At 32.9% G+C, this 16637-nt stretch overlaps 1 protein-coding gene across 1 annotated transcript; it reads right to left on the bottom strand.

Moving 5' to 3' along the window:
* Nucleotides 1-56: 56 nt before the first annotated feature.
* On the bottom strand, nucleotides 57-16266 carry LOC133194108 (uncharacterized). Its single transcript, XM_061330078.1, has 10 exons — nucleotides 16158-16266; nucleotides 13353-13469; nucleotides 12892-12988; nucleotides 9187-9242; nucleotides 8460-8504; nucleotides 6607-6682; nucleotides 5544-5577; nucleotides 4785-4883; nucleotides 3627-3707; nucleotides 57-3511 (listed from the first exon to the last, which is right to left on the bottom strand). The coding sequence occupies exons 2-10, from the start codon at nucleotides 13462-13464 to the stop codon at nucleotides 1604-1606; spliced, it is 2508 nt and encodes an 835-aa protein (XP_061186062.1). The 5' UTR covers nucleotides 13465-13469; nucleotides 16158-16266; the 3' UTR covers nucleotides 57-1603.
* Between the last annotated feature and the right edge of the window lie 371 nt (nucleotides 16267-16637).

Here is a 16637-nt window from a genome sequence, read left to right as displayed (position 1 = left end):
GTTTGGGCAGAAATGCTTTCTTTTGTTGTTCAATAATTACACAAACTCAACAAATATCAAAACAAGAAAAGGTTTTATTCAAAATCTGTAATTTTAACAAAGTTTTCTAAGGGAAAAAACTATATGTGATATAAACATTTATATTGAACACCAACAACAGAAAATGAAACACTAAATAACTTTGTCAATAGTTATCTTACTATAACAACTAATGCTAAATCTCGTATCTTTACTGTTCTAATATGTATACACGATTTCAATTGAAAAACAGGAGAGAGAAAGGGAGGGGGCTATACAAGTGGTGATTTTACACATTGCAAAAAAAAAAATATCCACGAGGAGTCCAAATAATATTAGAATATGTCTCTGACTTGTTCAGCCGTAATCTCAGTGTGTAATTCCGAAGTGTGTCAGTTTTATAAAGATATATGGAAGGACAAATTATTCACAGTTACTTTTGTAGCCTCCAAATGTCTATTTCTATACATCTCATGACTACTTGGAGTAATTCAGACTTATTATACATGTCAGAGGACACTGGCATCAAACGCTATCCATCAGTGGTGGGAAATACAGTAAATACATTTAATTGACATAAAAGTGTAAACCCTTAATAAAAAATTAATTCGATAACATTCATTTTAATCGGACACATTTCTTCATCATTAACAGGGGCACGTTACAGGAATATCAATGCTACTGCTGACGGGATTGTGGTGGATTTTGGATATTTTAATGCTTTCTTTTAAGCATTTTAAATTCTTTAAAAAACGATCAGTGTAAGATGTATAGCTTTGTACATGTATACAGAAGATGTGTATCAAACGGTCTAAAAAGTGCACAGAATAAAAGACAGAGAATGATGAACAAACGTTTGTCAGAAATTATCGCATTGGAGTAAAATACGTATGATAGAATTTTAGCTGTATCTACAACTGATTGATGATATATTAATGAAGCTTTACAAAAGGATGTACCATGTGATTAAGATGACGAATTTTTTGTCAAATTACTTTATATATTTATAACATGATAAATATGTTCAAGTCATTGAAGGAAAATAAAAATGGTTCCAAAAATACAGATATATGTAGGACTGATTCAAGAACATAAATCGACATTTATCAAACAGGTGCGTAAATATAAATAAATTTGATTATACTTCTATTTATGCAGCACCAAATTATGGATGACGGTATCTCCAATATGAAGCCGGTATTTTAAAGATGATGCTAAGCTCTATTACTCAATAGAAAAGCTTCACATCACTATACATATACATACATGTACCAGTATGTATTTCACAACACTTCATGTCCAAGTGAACTTTAATAATGTGAGGTCTGATAGGGGAATAACAACACCATTTCACGCTAATTTTCCTTTCCACAGAAACTTTTTTCCGAAGAGCAATATCCCTATGAGTTATATGGCTACCATGTTGTAATGCGATTTTCTTCTTAATATTCTTGATAATTTGCCCAAAGCACAGAGTATTAACACGGTATAAGATGAATGAACAACAACACTGAATACCACCAAGAGCCTTGGTGTTTTTATGGCAGTGGAATATTTATAACAGCACACGCATTGGTTCGTAAAGTTATGACATCGTTGCGGTATAGTGTTCAGAGTTTCTTTCCTTACTGAGCTTGACAACCAATTTTTCACAACGAGGCTTATTCTTTGGCGCCTTTTCACAACGAGACTGACTAATGATCAGTTTTTCACAACGAGGCTGATTCAGAATCAACTTCTCGCCCTGATGCTTTTTATAAGACGAACTTTCAGGACGAGGTACTACCGTATGTCCATTACATATATCGGTGCATTTTGAATGTCCATTTGAAAAAACTCCTTTATGCTTGGAACTGTCGGAAGACTTTCTCCTTTTATGGTGTTTTCCACTCGAAGATTTCTTCGATACATCGCTGACTTTCTCCCTTTTCCATATCGAACTTGAAACCACCGATAGTTTTGGCATACAAAGTGGGGGATTTTCTATCATGACTGGACTGCGGAAGGGTACATGCTCCACTCGAGTGGAAGTGACCTCATTCTGGTCGGGAGACAATAGTGAGTATCTTTCTGGGGTATTGTTTTCATTTGCATAACCCGAGTCTACTTCCATGCTCTCCTCGCTCTCTTCCAAACCATCCACAACGTATGTGTATTTCTCCACAACTTCCTCTTCCTCTACATTCTGAACAACAGAAGACTTAATCTCCTGGTAGCACCCAGTCTCTGTTGTTTTGGGTTTCGGTTTGGACAGATCCATTACTCCATCTGTCCATATTTCATCCGTGTCGAAGTCCGTTTGGGGACAAGAAGATGTGTGTGCAATGGAATTATTAAAAGGACTGTATGATAGAAAGCTGGAATCACTAAAACCTATGGAGTCGGGATATCTGGGATATCTAGAACTATTTAAGGAATGGAATGGAGTAGATGTTTTGGGGGACTTTGAACGATGAGTACTGTTACGATATGAGATGGGCGGCAAAAGTCTGAACATGTCTGGCTGAGGAATTTTGATTGTCGCTGACGATGGCCGACTATCATTGGAACAAACACTGTCATTTTCGTTTGGGCTACTCTCATATATCTGTATTCCAGAATCATCGGAACTTTTCTCGGATTTTGAGTCCTCGATAACAATTTGTAATGCCCCCTCTTCATCTTCAATAGTAATGCTATTGTTCTCAGGGCTTGGACATTCTCGAACGAAATTCGATTCTTCTTTTTCTTTAGTTTCAGACGGATTGTCTAATTCAGGAACAACTGATTCTCTTTGACTGTCAGAATCCCTTTCATTGATTTCTAACGACACAACAACGTCCTCTTTCTTTTGGATCTTCTCTTGTACATAATTTTTCTCCTCATTCTCTGTTTCATTCTTTGGCTTTCCAACATCTTCATCTGCTTCTATTTTCTCTTCCACTTGTTCTTTATCTGGATTAACATCAATAGTGACATCTTTTTCGGCATTGCACACCACGATGTCGACAGTGTTTTCAACCATGTCAGTCGTGTTTTCAACCATGTCAGTCGTGTTTTCAACCAGGTCGGCAGTGTTTTCAACTGCATTGGTCTTGCTTTCAACTGCATCATTGTTTTCAACATCATCGGAAGTGTTTTCAACCACATCGGAAGTGTTTTCAACCATGTTGGAAGTGTTTTCAACCACTTCAGCAGTGTTTACAACTACGCTGGCAGTGTTTTCAACCACGTCGGCAGTGCTTTCCGCCAACTGTACAGAGTCTGCCGCCTGTGACGAGTCGGACGGTTTTTCGTCACCTTGGGAAAGTTGCTGATTGTCATTCGCCATGGAAGCTTGAAAACTTTGCGAGGTCACGTGGGTCTGATCCGGGTTATTTTCGTCTTGATTTGAAGTCTCGTCTTCGATCCCCGAGTCATCGTTACCAGGCGATACAGCACCCGTAGATATACTCCTCTTAAATTTCTTATTTGTGTTCTCGTAGAATGCATAATTTAGCACCATCACCTTTTCCTGATTTTAAAAAAAGAACACTTAGTCAATGAAATATATAACCCTATACTATGTTGTAGGGAAAAACAATGAGGTATTAGAATAGTCAGTGAATGGTCCATTAATCACTACCTACCCTTTTCCATCCAGTGATATAGCTAACGTCTACTAAACTGTACTCATCTTTCAGCACCTCGTCCATGTGAAACATCTCAACCTAGAGTAGAATTTGCCTTCTTTATCCAACTAATAGATAATTAACCGAATTCATATACTTAACAGTGCTTAGACAAAACTTTAGTTGTAAACAGCATTTCATTCATGTTTATTTTCTAAACAGCAATGTTTACTTTAATTTTTTTTTCAGTATGGTTATTAAGGATTCACTGTCTATAAATATTGTCTTCCCACAAATTTTTATTAAAATAGAATATTTGGTGGGAAGACAGTATTTTGAAAGGTTTTCCATTATTTAGGTGTTATCACGTGGTTTTCGGGCGAGCACTCTAAATCCACTGTTCAAAATTACGTCTTTGGATTTAGTGAATAAAATTCAATGAGGAACAAAAAAAAACCTCTTATGAACATTTAACTATGTAAACAAATTTCCTTCACTTCAAACTTAAAGTGGATCACACGTGTATTATTACATAACGCGCTATCATATATAAGGAATTATTTTATGACGGATATGAGATTACAAGGTTGAAAGCTGTCGATAACACAAAATTAAAATCCAACATCAAAAAACGTGGGGTCGTGATTTTTAAAGTTTGTTCATTCATATTAGTTTCCTGGTCTTTCTAAATCCAGATGTATGAAAAAATGTGCCCTTATTAAATGTTTTCTTCCCTTTTTCGGTTCTGATCAAATATAAAAATATTGATTTTGTATGAAGTAACCAATAATGAAATAAAATTATTGATATGTGATTACTTCAATAACAAAATACCAAGAATGTTAACCTGAATATCAAAAAAAAAAATATTCTAGAATACTTTATCATGGTGATTTTTTTTTATCTTGGTGTGAAACATTACCTGTGACAATAATCTATATATAATTAGAGGACCAACCCGGTTATACTACAATTTCTCCCCCCCCCCCCCCCGTTTTTTTTTTTTTTTTTTGTGAATTAAGATTCAAATTTAAAAAAAAATTCTCCGATGGTTCATTTTATTTATTTCACCTTGGTGGCTGGAGCGTTTTTAATTTTTGCACTTACCTCACTAGTGTAAACTTACCCCCCCCCCGTCCCCTCCCCCCGTCGGTGTATCAGTATAACCGGTCTCACCTCTAACCTATCTGACAGGGAGTATTTTAGTCGCAGAAACTTCTTCAGGTGGTAAACGCTCATCCTGGCGGGACACAGCAGGTACCTCTTGTCCTGAAACTAAGAAGGTCAGAAGGTCAAAGTTCAACAGCATAATGGTCAAATTCAATTTTTTATATCACTGTCATGTTGTAAATTTTGAATTTACCGGATGGAAGTACTGCCATTCAAGATTTACAACATAAATAACACTCAGATTAATTTTCTTTTATCGTCATTCATAATCTACAAATATTTCTTTCCCTATTTTATGACTTTCTCGACAATGTGATACGTGAATGCTCACAAACACAGGATATACTAACGATAGTAGAAGACATTAAATCCAGAGTTATGTTTAATACTTGTGACAAATTACATTGGATTTGCTTCCTACACCTCTAATTTATCATCTGGATGGCCCCTTAATCTAATATAACTGTGTTCCTAATTGACAGGTCAAGCCCGCTTCTTCCTGTGCTTTTTTTTCCTTCTTACAAAACGGCTGTTTTCCCCCTAATCTCTTTAAGATTACGTAACATCTTACTTGATTCCTTCAAATAACATTAACAAAATCTCATTACAAACAAGTCGAGTTTCGAGACGCATCGTGTGACGAACAAATATAAAGGTTTCGTACGAAATTAAGCACAACGTCCTTCATCTCTCTCGTAAACGTATTTTCTATGTACCTTCTGGGTATTGGATAGTTTAAAACACATTTCAGTCACACATAAATACCTCATAATCTTCTGAACTTCTTTCATCTAATTTCCTGCAAAATCAATATGTTAAAACATATATACATGCGCATTTACGTACTTACAGGTAAAACTATAGGAAATTATATAAATGATATATATTTATTCACATATCGTTTTATTGACACAGATATACACCTCCAAGACGTCAATTTCTTGTCTGCATGATATTTTTTTTAAAATGGAAGGACTTTGGACTGCTGTGTACAGCTTTTTTCTGTGTTTGCACGGCAGTCATTGGCACGGATTACCACAGCAGTGAAATTAACTTCAGTAATTAATACACATATATTTCTGATATCAAAAGAGACAAAAAGGGTCGATTAAAAATGGGACGATTAAACAAAATATCAAGTGCGAAATGGGAGCTTTAGAACCAGTAATTATATCTATCAGATGGTTTAGATTTGAGCAACAATTTGTATTGTGACGTCTTACCGCCCACGAATTGGCTTTAGAAACTGTATACACGACTATAATAAGCAATCTAATTCAAATTCGATCTTTGTTTTGCATACGTAAATCGCTACAGAAAGGAATTAAATGAGCAGATCAAAGATTTCATTTTAATGGAATTGAAATTGTAGAGGTTATTTCTAGGATAGAAGGCGATGTTACACAATAAAGATATTTCTACAAATGCACTCTTAAAATTTTCTACGCGTACTCACGAACTACATACAAGTAGAGAATTCATTAACTTAAGATACAATAAGCAATACAGCATGGCTGTAATGTATTTCAGTTTGGAACAGGATTTAGTTAAAAGGTTATACATTGTACAGTGAAAATTCTCGGTAAACGGGGCCTCTATACATAATACATGTCTATAAATCTTGATATCGTATTTTGTATATTCATTCATTAGCTGTAATCACAAATCAAGCCAAAGAAAAGTGCAATTTTTACTTTTGCATCAAATACATAAAATCATGATCAGATTGAGAACTATAAATGCCCCAATTGCAAAGAATATAATAGACTATATTAGAGTATTACAGTAAATTGTTTTAGCTTCAGATTTTAATTTATATTGAACTTACATGGTGCATAACCTCATACATAAACTTATCTTCTCATCTGGTGAGAAAATAATCCGCCCCGGCCTGTTCTGTAATTCTGAAATATTCAAAGAAAATCGGTATACAGATAACACACACACATACAACTCACTAAGCAAAGCTTGTTCTCTTTATTCTAAACAAAGGAACTGGTGATTTATTGAAATTCATTAATCTTTTTTAATCATTATTGTCGAGATTCATATAGCTCAAGGTTGTTATATTAATATTCTCAGCCTCTGATAAAAAAAAAAAAAATAAGATAGAAATGCAATATTCAATATTACTCAAGAGAGAATATTAATGAAAAAGACGGTGAGAGAAATTGCCACAAAAAGGTGTAACTATGTAATTGAAGTCGGGAAATGTGGTAGCAATTAATGATAAATGGCGCGTATACTTTACACCTTTTTTAATGCTTACGGAGGCTAACTCAGGTTGCACAATCCGGTCACTAATCTAAATTGACATTTAAAAAAATATACGTTTTCTTGTCTTACTGCGCATATTGAACATAAGTCGTTATGCCTATATACCTTTAAATATTTATATGCAAAAAGTCGAGGATGTGAACAAATATAAGAATAAACACTTGCATAATAAGCATCAGTTGATACACATACCATATTCATATCTACGGAACATTTACCTTAAATGATAATGTATTGATTTTTATATGGTCGGTTATCAAATACAAATAATGCATACAATGGTATTTTTTATCACATGTTTAATACCATTGAACTTCAAATTATATCCAAATTGCAGATTCTAACTTAATAGTATTACACTGCGTAATTTTTTTTAAAGCGTTTTAGCAATTTTTCAAAATACATGAATTTAATGAAATACATGTAGAATGATTTTTTTATGCTCAAATCCACGAATTAAAATATTGACATGTTCTAAACGATCTTCAAAAAGTTAATCATGTTAATGTGTAATTAAAGTATTCTTACTATATTTTCAATATAATAAAATAATCAAGGTTGTTAAAAAATATCAATATCTTAAGCTTTTTACTTTAATATAACAAGACTACATAACAAAGTTGCCTCTAGTAAGTAATACTGATATCAACAAAGAACAGAATTTGAAACCAGAAAATCATTATTCTCATTCAGGCCGGGTCATGCTACAGTTTTAGTTCAATGCTTTTCGTTGCTTGTTGAACACATACACCACAGCAGCATATTTTTTAATATTCTCGAATCTTGACGATGACAGTATGCGTTTAAAATAAAATTTGTAAAATGGTAATATACTTATCTAGATTTTTAATTTCAAAGTTTTTAATTTCTATTTTAATTTCATAAAACATAAAACCTTCCTTCCCTAGCACCAAAATTTTCCCGTGATCTTAATTTAAACCCATCATCGGAATTGATGTAGTTGTGGCCATTTTTAGACTATATTGATCTCCTTTAGAAGAGCTCCATATGAAGATATAGAAAATGATCAAATTTTAAAACTAAAATTTTTGAAATTTTTCTTTGCCAAATGATAGTTGACAGCTTAAGATATCATATCTAAAAAATTAAGTTAAATCTGGTGGTTAATTTGTTGACCCCCCAGCCTCCTTAAACCAGTTAAACTTGTAAAGTCGTCGGAATTCTGAAATTCAAAATGTTTAGATAGTATGATTTAACACCACCATCCCGTTCCATTCCGAACTTTGTAGCTTAATACATTCTAATAATTAAATATTAAATATCCCATGATCTACAAATGCAGCTGTAAATCTGTTTCAATTTTCGACCACACGTTCTGACCAAACTCCATCAACACGAGCCCGATGTTAAATGATACAGACAGTTTCGTGTTTTGATACATACCATCTGTTTGGTCGCTGTAATATTTTCTACGTCTTCTCATCTCTTCTGTAAATAAAATATAATCATAGTAAACAGAGGGTCATAAATCTACGTATTGCCCCCAAATTATTTACCAGTTCGAATTTGTTCTTCAATACATCTAAAACGTTCGACATGTACACTGTGTATTACTGTAATCCCATCTGACATAGAGCTGACAGCTGTTGAACTGCATGATTGCAATCCTTTTCCCTCGGCACATACTTTACTCGCAGATAGCATTACGCACGCACAACTATACAACTTGATAAATGTTGTAACATTGAATTATATACTAATATTATAAAGTGTGTTTACAAAATTTAAAACGACAACCATTATACGATGTATTACAAATAACATTTATTTATCATTTAAAAAAAGAAGAAGAAAAGATCAGAATTAGCTCCAATAGTGGTAAATGGTAACTGTATGTATTTGTATGCATCTACGCCTCAAATATTAACTTTTTAAAAACCCTTTTCTTCCATTTTTATAGCAAATAATTAAAATATCAAAATGCAAACAATTTTCATTTAAGAAAAAAAAAAAGACGAGAATTTTTTTGTACATAGTATTTCCGTATATCATATCGCAATGTCACAGTAATTTCGATCAGGAAGAAAGAGTTTATCATAAGAACCCCGATCAGGAAGAATAAAATATAAACATTTTTTTTTACATAACTTTCTAGTGCACCTGTACTTACCCATAAATAGACCAGGGACGACTTTATAAACCACGTCCTGAAGAGTTTTGTCTGGCCTGAAAATTGTGAGATTAAAATTCCTAGCAAGTCGTACAAGATTTACTTAAGTGCATTCATATGAAATATCAAGTCAAAAATTATAATCTACCATTTATAGTAACCAAAGACTTGACTTTTTTCTTTTGCTAACAGCCAGGGTTACCAACATACATTTTGTATTTGTTTTAAATTCGACTTTCAGTGTGTGCAATGTTTTTAAAATATATATATATATATATATATATATATATATATATATATATATATATATATATATATATATATATATATATATATATATATATATATATACTATTTTCGACACGGCAAAACAAAGCAACAAGTACCAAGACAGTGTTTATATCTTGGTTCTGGTAGGAAAAGGAGGGAGGGGTATTTTGATGGAGCTAGGCTTCGTATAAATCTAAAATACCAGATTATGAGGCTTCGCATCAAAAGGCCAGAGAAAACTAGAGATTCTATGAACACTGAGCTCACAAATTATATATACCCCCGCTTCCATATGAACATAATGACAGTGTCCATGTTTTGCTACAAGGAACTCTAAATATCTGCATGTACGATGAAAATGTAAGAAAATAAAAATAAAAGGTACACGATGGCAAAATGCAATAAAGATTCTGTAAAAGTCAAAAAATTAAATTCTATTCATTTGTATAGGCGGATTTGCAGATAACAAACGGGTATCCGCATTATAATAGAAAGGATGGCAGTGTCCATGTTTTGCTATGGGAAACCCCAAATATTTATATCCAATCGAAACAAAAATAGGAGTGGCTCAATGGCAGTGTGTAATAAAGCTTCTGTGAAAAAACTCACAAAATTTTATTAGTGGTATTGGGATAGTCGAGGACAAGAGATGGGTACCCTGAATACTATAGAAAAAATGGCAGCATCCATGTTTTACCATGGGAGACCAAACATATCTGTCCGATGGAAATGCAAAAATCCACTAAGTAATAAAGATTCTGCGAAAGTCTTCTTAAATTTTCGGAAGGACGCACGGACCGACTCCCCCCCCCCCCCCTCCCCCCATCACACGCTTTTCAAACGGGGATATAAAAGTCTTTGATACTAGTAAACACCTTTCTTTGTTTGTTTTTTTTTACGTGAATAATTCAAAAATGTAAAAAAGTAATTTAATGGTACAATTTGAATAAACATGTTTAAAGTTAAACATACCACCATAACATTTTTTCTCAATTTCAAGATTAGATGGTACATTTTCCTACAAAATATATTTTGTTATATTGAAAAGAATGCCGAGTATAACTAAAATAAATATGCCCCTTGATCATAATGAGGCCATTGACTGTTTAATGGTGGAACGATCTGGGCGGCCGATGTCTTTTCGATGACAGATTAATGATAAAGATTTAAGCCAGATTCACCCTACAAAGATAAAACTCCTAATTAACCCTACGTTTTCTTTTTGGACAGCACCAGAAAGTTTCCATTTCATATTCTATCGATTTAGAATTTTGTAACCTTTTTATATTTCATCACAGAATTTTGTAACTTTTTTCCTTTTTTTTTTTCAATTTCATCACACATTTTAAATATGGTTATTCACTAAATGATATTATCATTTAGAAAAGCTGATTTGATTTGAACATATTTTGTAGTATAAATGTTATAGAAACGGTTCGAACACTATTTACTCTTGTGATTTCCTTTGAAATACTTTATCAAACTATAAATTATGAAATAGGAATACATATATATCAGTATACAAGTACATTTGTCATCAACCAAATTACGCTGCTATATATAAACTACTGAAATAATAACTTCATCATTCATCGAGAAATGGGTCAAAAATACTTTCCTCATCTTTTTGGACACCTTATGAGCTAAAAATGCAAGTTTCATTAATCCATTTGTTAAATTTTTCAATCCGCAGTTGGAAATAAATTAAGTCGTTCAATTAAACCAGTGTCACTTTAATGTAAATTATTTCTTAATATTTACATTTAGCAAATGTTTTCCCTTTAATATGTAACATTTTTTGAGCAAGGCGCACTTTTTGTATATAAACAGGTTCGTCACCTGACCATAAATTCATTGTTTAGTCACAAACGATTGACGTAATTTCATAGTGACGTCATAAGTGATCGACGTGTTCTACCCCTTTGAGGTTTGAAAAAAAAACTAAAAGTACCCAAATATTTGTTGAAAATCAGTTACAAATGTACATAATTAAGAAATAAGGAATCATTCTAAAACTTTATCAGGATGTTAATACGGGTAATCTACCATAAAGTCCTTCTTATTTACACCGATAAGTTTTAAAACGATACCTTATTTCTTTAATAAAACACGTACACAAACAATGTTAAAGTATACCACTCCATCCCTTCCACAAATAAACACGTTAAAATAAGGAATATATCGAATGGCATGACCGTTAACCTCTCCCCCCAATTACGCAGTTATAGGATAGAGTTACTGGTCGGTCGGTTGGTAGACAATATCGGGGCGCTTATTGATATTGTTAAGTCTAACACAGTCAGACAATGATTACAATAAAATTGGTTGTCAAGTTTGTTTTCCAATCTAATCAGTCTCAATAATCTCTTAAATTCCCATTACTAAATAATGATTTCGTCGACAAATATATTTTACCTTTCGTGTCCTTAGATTTTTCTCCTCAAGGAGGGCTTTATTCGTCTGATTGCTTATTTTATTTTCATTTTTTTTTAACAATTAAATTCACACTATACACTTAATTAATACGTTTCAGATTCCAAGGGAAATATTTTACAGTAGATGAAAAATCTGTTTTTCTTCGTTTGATAAAAAATATTTACATTTACGCCATTTGAACTTCCCCTTAGGGTCAATGTCTTGCAGTGATTGATTATCTATGTCCGTAAATACTCCCTTTACGCCTTTAAAACTGGTAAACCCAGAATCACTACTTGAAAACTACAGGTACTCCAAATACCTTTTTTCTTCATTTTTATATTCCAGTTATTTAAGATTTTCCTAAAAAAAAATATCCAACAAAACTATCAATCCCTCGCCTGATTTTATTGCATTTCAAAATAAAATTACCAAAGTAATTCAATTTGTTTTATAAAATAACTTGATTTTATACATTAACCTACCAATACACCACCTCTGTTAGCTAAATAGTTCGATCCGCCTCTCTGACAATTTTATCTTAGAAAGTGAAAATATCAGAGCTTTTAGTTGCAACATACAGAAAAGGCTACGTCATTAACAACAATTTTACTGATAGCTGGACATTTGCACGTCGTTGACAAACCTGGAGATGACTCTAGTCTTAGAACCTCTTTATTTTACTAAAGAAAATATTGTTTGCAAACACTGGTGGTTATGGACAGGACCCCTTATCCTATCTCGGAACAGTTACACGTACACCTTGGGGAATTATCTTTTTTTTGATCATTTGTTTTTCTAACACACGTTTTTAATTTGCTTAATCTGAAAAATCCTAAAAACAACTTTCAACAAACATTTTAATAACCAAAAATTATAAAACCGAAACATACAATTTTTATTACAATTATTCAAATATATATATATATATTTTTTTTTTTTTCGGAGGGTGGGGTGGGGTGGAGGTGGGGGTCTGTCAGCAATAACCTGTGCATGCAGTAAGTATATCTAATAACATACCTTAGGTTTTGATGTGGGTACTTTTTGTGAACCAAACATTCGCAAACAGGACAGTAGTTGCTGGTATGTAGATAATGTACAATGCACGTCCGGCAAACTAGTGAAAAGGGGAAAAAATTAAAACATATATTCATCATCTTGTTCGTGTTTTAATTTTCTTTTCTTTTTTTCTTTTTGTGTGTGTCTCACTTAAGTTCCTTAAAACCTGGACGTATTATCAATTTCTTTGATAAAAATAAAACTACTTTGAAACATTAATTAAATCCCCCGTTTTGAAGGCGGCAAAAAATTTATGATGAGAAGTAAATCGTTAAAATAATTTTTCGTAATGAAAAATTGATCAGCTGCATTCTTTTTTTCCTCCGCAAAAGCAATCAAAACTATTATATGGTTTATTAAATTATGAAAGCAATTTAAGACTCATAAAATTAGCTATCATTCATATTTAATGTAGAACTCACACGAGTGAAGACACTCAATTATCGTGGTGGCATCAATCAGGTATCCCCCACACAGCATGCACGTCAGATACGGATTCAGCTCGTGCACTGGCATCCGGGCACTTTTCATCATGGCGACTGGAAAGAAAATCCAAAATGGCATGAAATCGTATCGTACAATTACCTCGTAATCCGGCAATTCAAACAAAGCCAATCAGGCAAAAGTAATGGCCTCATAATGGCATAAAGTGATTTAGTCCATAAAAGATAAAAGGTAATTATAGGAACGTCCGAAAAATCCACCAAGTAGAAATGGAAGATCGATTTTTTTTTTCCAAAAAGGCGGGAAACAATTTGTCAGAGTTTGAGCTGCAGTAGATAAAGATGAGATTAGCTCAGCTGCTACTTCGATAAAAACCGTCATCAAAATCTCCTGAACCACAAGTCATCATCCATTTAGGGGGATAATGAACCAACGCCGCATCTCTGCGAGTTAGAATCAGCCCTAAATTAAATCGAATTTACCCCTTATCTCCCTGTCCAAAACGCGGCGGAGATCCATCCATAAATGTGACGGACATACTTCTCCCGCCTTCCAGGACTAATTAAAGAAAGGAGTAAAATCGGGAGTAAAACTCTGCGGCATAATATGGTTTTAATGTGAAGCTAAATGAACTTGGCTCTCTAATTATTCCCCATACAACAATCAACATCGTATCAATATAGGCCAACACAGGGGGTGAATTTCTAAGACTTTCAGGAAATTACGCATTAATGAACTTCACAGTTCTACTTCACATATAGGATAAATATCTTAAAAGACAGTTTTGAATCTCTCTTATAAAATATCAACTCTCTCTCTCTCTCTCGTTGGCTCAGGTGCATTTGTCCCCGGAGCTTACTGCTTTCGCTCTATCTCAACAAAAGATCTTGGTTGCTCCTAGCAGGTTTTATTTAATATTTAGTGATTTCTGTACTTAAACCCCGATTTAATCACATACTTTTCACATGTCTTCGGTGTCCTATAAATGTATACCTAAACAAGTCTTCATGGCTATTTTGTTTTTCCGTTTTTATATGATATTGCATTTCGAGCAGACCATTTGCCGTCAAGAATACGGAACTAATTGCAAGAGAGAGGCCTCGAGAAAATGAATGAATATAAATGAATTGGGTCCCAGTTCATTGAATTGCTGACTTTTCACTTGCCATCAATACAAATCTAATAAATAAATACAAATTGGTAGCGCAAAATTTGCATAAAAAGTAATAAAATAACGGAAAGATAGGAACTAGAGAATGAAAATGTAACATTTAATCAGCTGTTTCGTGGCTGTATGAGGCTTCACTTGTCTTGTTCCTTGTATTACTTCAGATCGATTTTCACTTTTTATGTACACACAGATATTGCCTTGAACTTAGATGGATGCACATCGAAGTATCTATATATTTGTATGATGCTCATAATTATCTTTTTCAATTCCTTGAGCACTATCATGTGACTAAATCTATGCTGAAATGACTTTCAAATATGATCTTCATTCTTAAGTGCTGACATTTTAAAATTTAATGGCTAAAGAAAATATCACGTATCATTTGTCAACATTTTTAACCAGATGTCGACCTTACATTATTTGCTCCTGAAAGTAAATACAAGGACACGAATTTAAAGAATCACTCGAAATATTTCAAAACAAGGAAGACTTTAAATTATTTATATCATTGACAAGTGTATTTTTAAGATATTTATAACCTACATGTAGTTACAGTAAAACTAGGTCCTTTTTAATTCTTTAGCGAGTGACACACTTAACTTCTTCGTTTTTCACCACAAGATTCCCCGTAAGATAAAAAAAAAAGTGCGCGGGAACTTGTTGAAAGAAGTTTGATTGAGCATAAAAAACAATGATTAAGGCACGTGGCCGTTCATATGTCTCTCGTGATCGTAGATCGATGCTTTAGATGCTACAGTGAGTTTCTATTACAATGTTAGAAATCTTGTTGTCACTCTTCAATATTCATTAATATGTAGATCTACAATGTATATATATTTCACTTATTTTTTTTCATTTTTTTTAAATATTTTTTTTTAATCATTTTTATTTTTAAATGATATTGATATTACGTAGAAACCCCTACATATTGTGGTATACTGTATATAAGAAAAAACCCAACTTTATCAGATTTATTAACGACAAACTTTAATTAGTTTATAATTCAATATTCAGTCCTTAATTATTTCCTTGCTTTTATTACTGCATTTTCAATTTAACAAATACCTTAAATTGATTAGGGGATATTTCAATTTACACTTTGAAATTATCCCAAAAATTATTTCCTTGTGTGATGCCGCTCGTAGAGTGCTTTAACAACTTTACCTATCACAATATTTAATATTTATTTAAAGAAATAAATAACAGTTACACGTAACCATTTAGGGGTACACACTATACAGTAAATCATGCAATCACACGTTCACATGCAAATGGGTCCACATATCCTCTCTTTGCTGTGCAAATTTTTGGCCGCATGGAATTCAATAACCTTGATCCATTTGAAAACAATGACAAACCATTAAACTTGCAGAATATAGCTTGCATTTTCATGCACACCACAGGATCAAGGCTAGGAGGGAAGCTTCGTAATAAATTCACACTTTTGTATAGCAGACTACACACGTAGAGCGCGGCCATATTTGTTGACTTAAAACCACAACACAACGTTAAAGCGCGGACCTCTCGACCGCAAAAATGCGTCTTAATGGACAATATGTGGACACGTAACACATCAAAAACTATAATCAAGCTTAAAATAATGTATACTTACCAAAAATAAAATTTATTCACGCCAACAGTTTACGGATGTACACCAAAATCTGGGGCCTACAGCATTTGGTTTAGCAGACGTCGTTTGCCGGGTCGATATTTGTATACATGCTCATTTCATCAGGTCACATGATCATAGTGACTGGCGAAGTGTAACATGAAATATTTGGATTTGAATTAACCACACATTTTTTGTAATTTTTATCCAGTAAATCAAATAATTTTTAGATAAAATTTACATGACAGATTTATAGTTTATAATTAAAACCATAAAAAAAATTATGAAGATTTTATCAGACAATTGTTTGCATTGTATATATGTCTATGAATTTGTCTTTTAAAAAAGATTAAACTTTTACACAGATAAATTAAAAAAAGATTTTTTAAAAAAAGATTAAACGTTTTACATATAAAAATAATTCTGATTCATTCTTTGAAAATTAAGTGAATTATAAAAGAGAAAACTTAAATTGTTGCAAAT

Source organism: Saccostrea echinata, unplaced genomic scaffold, assembly GCF_033153115.1.
Source record: "Saccostrea echinata isolate AGI-Se365-2 ecotype Australia unplaced genomic scaffold, CSIRO_AGI_Sech_v1 ptg000028l, whole genome shotgun sequence".
In the NCBI taxonomy this organism is placed as follows: Eukaryota; Metazoa; Mollusca; class Bivalvia; order Ostreida; family Ostreidae; genus Saccostrea; species Saccostrea echinata.
The sequence above is the reverse complement of the archived record's forward strand: the minus strand, read 5'-3'. Positions and strand labels throughout refer to the sequence as shown.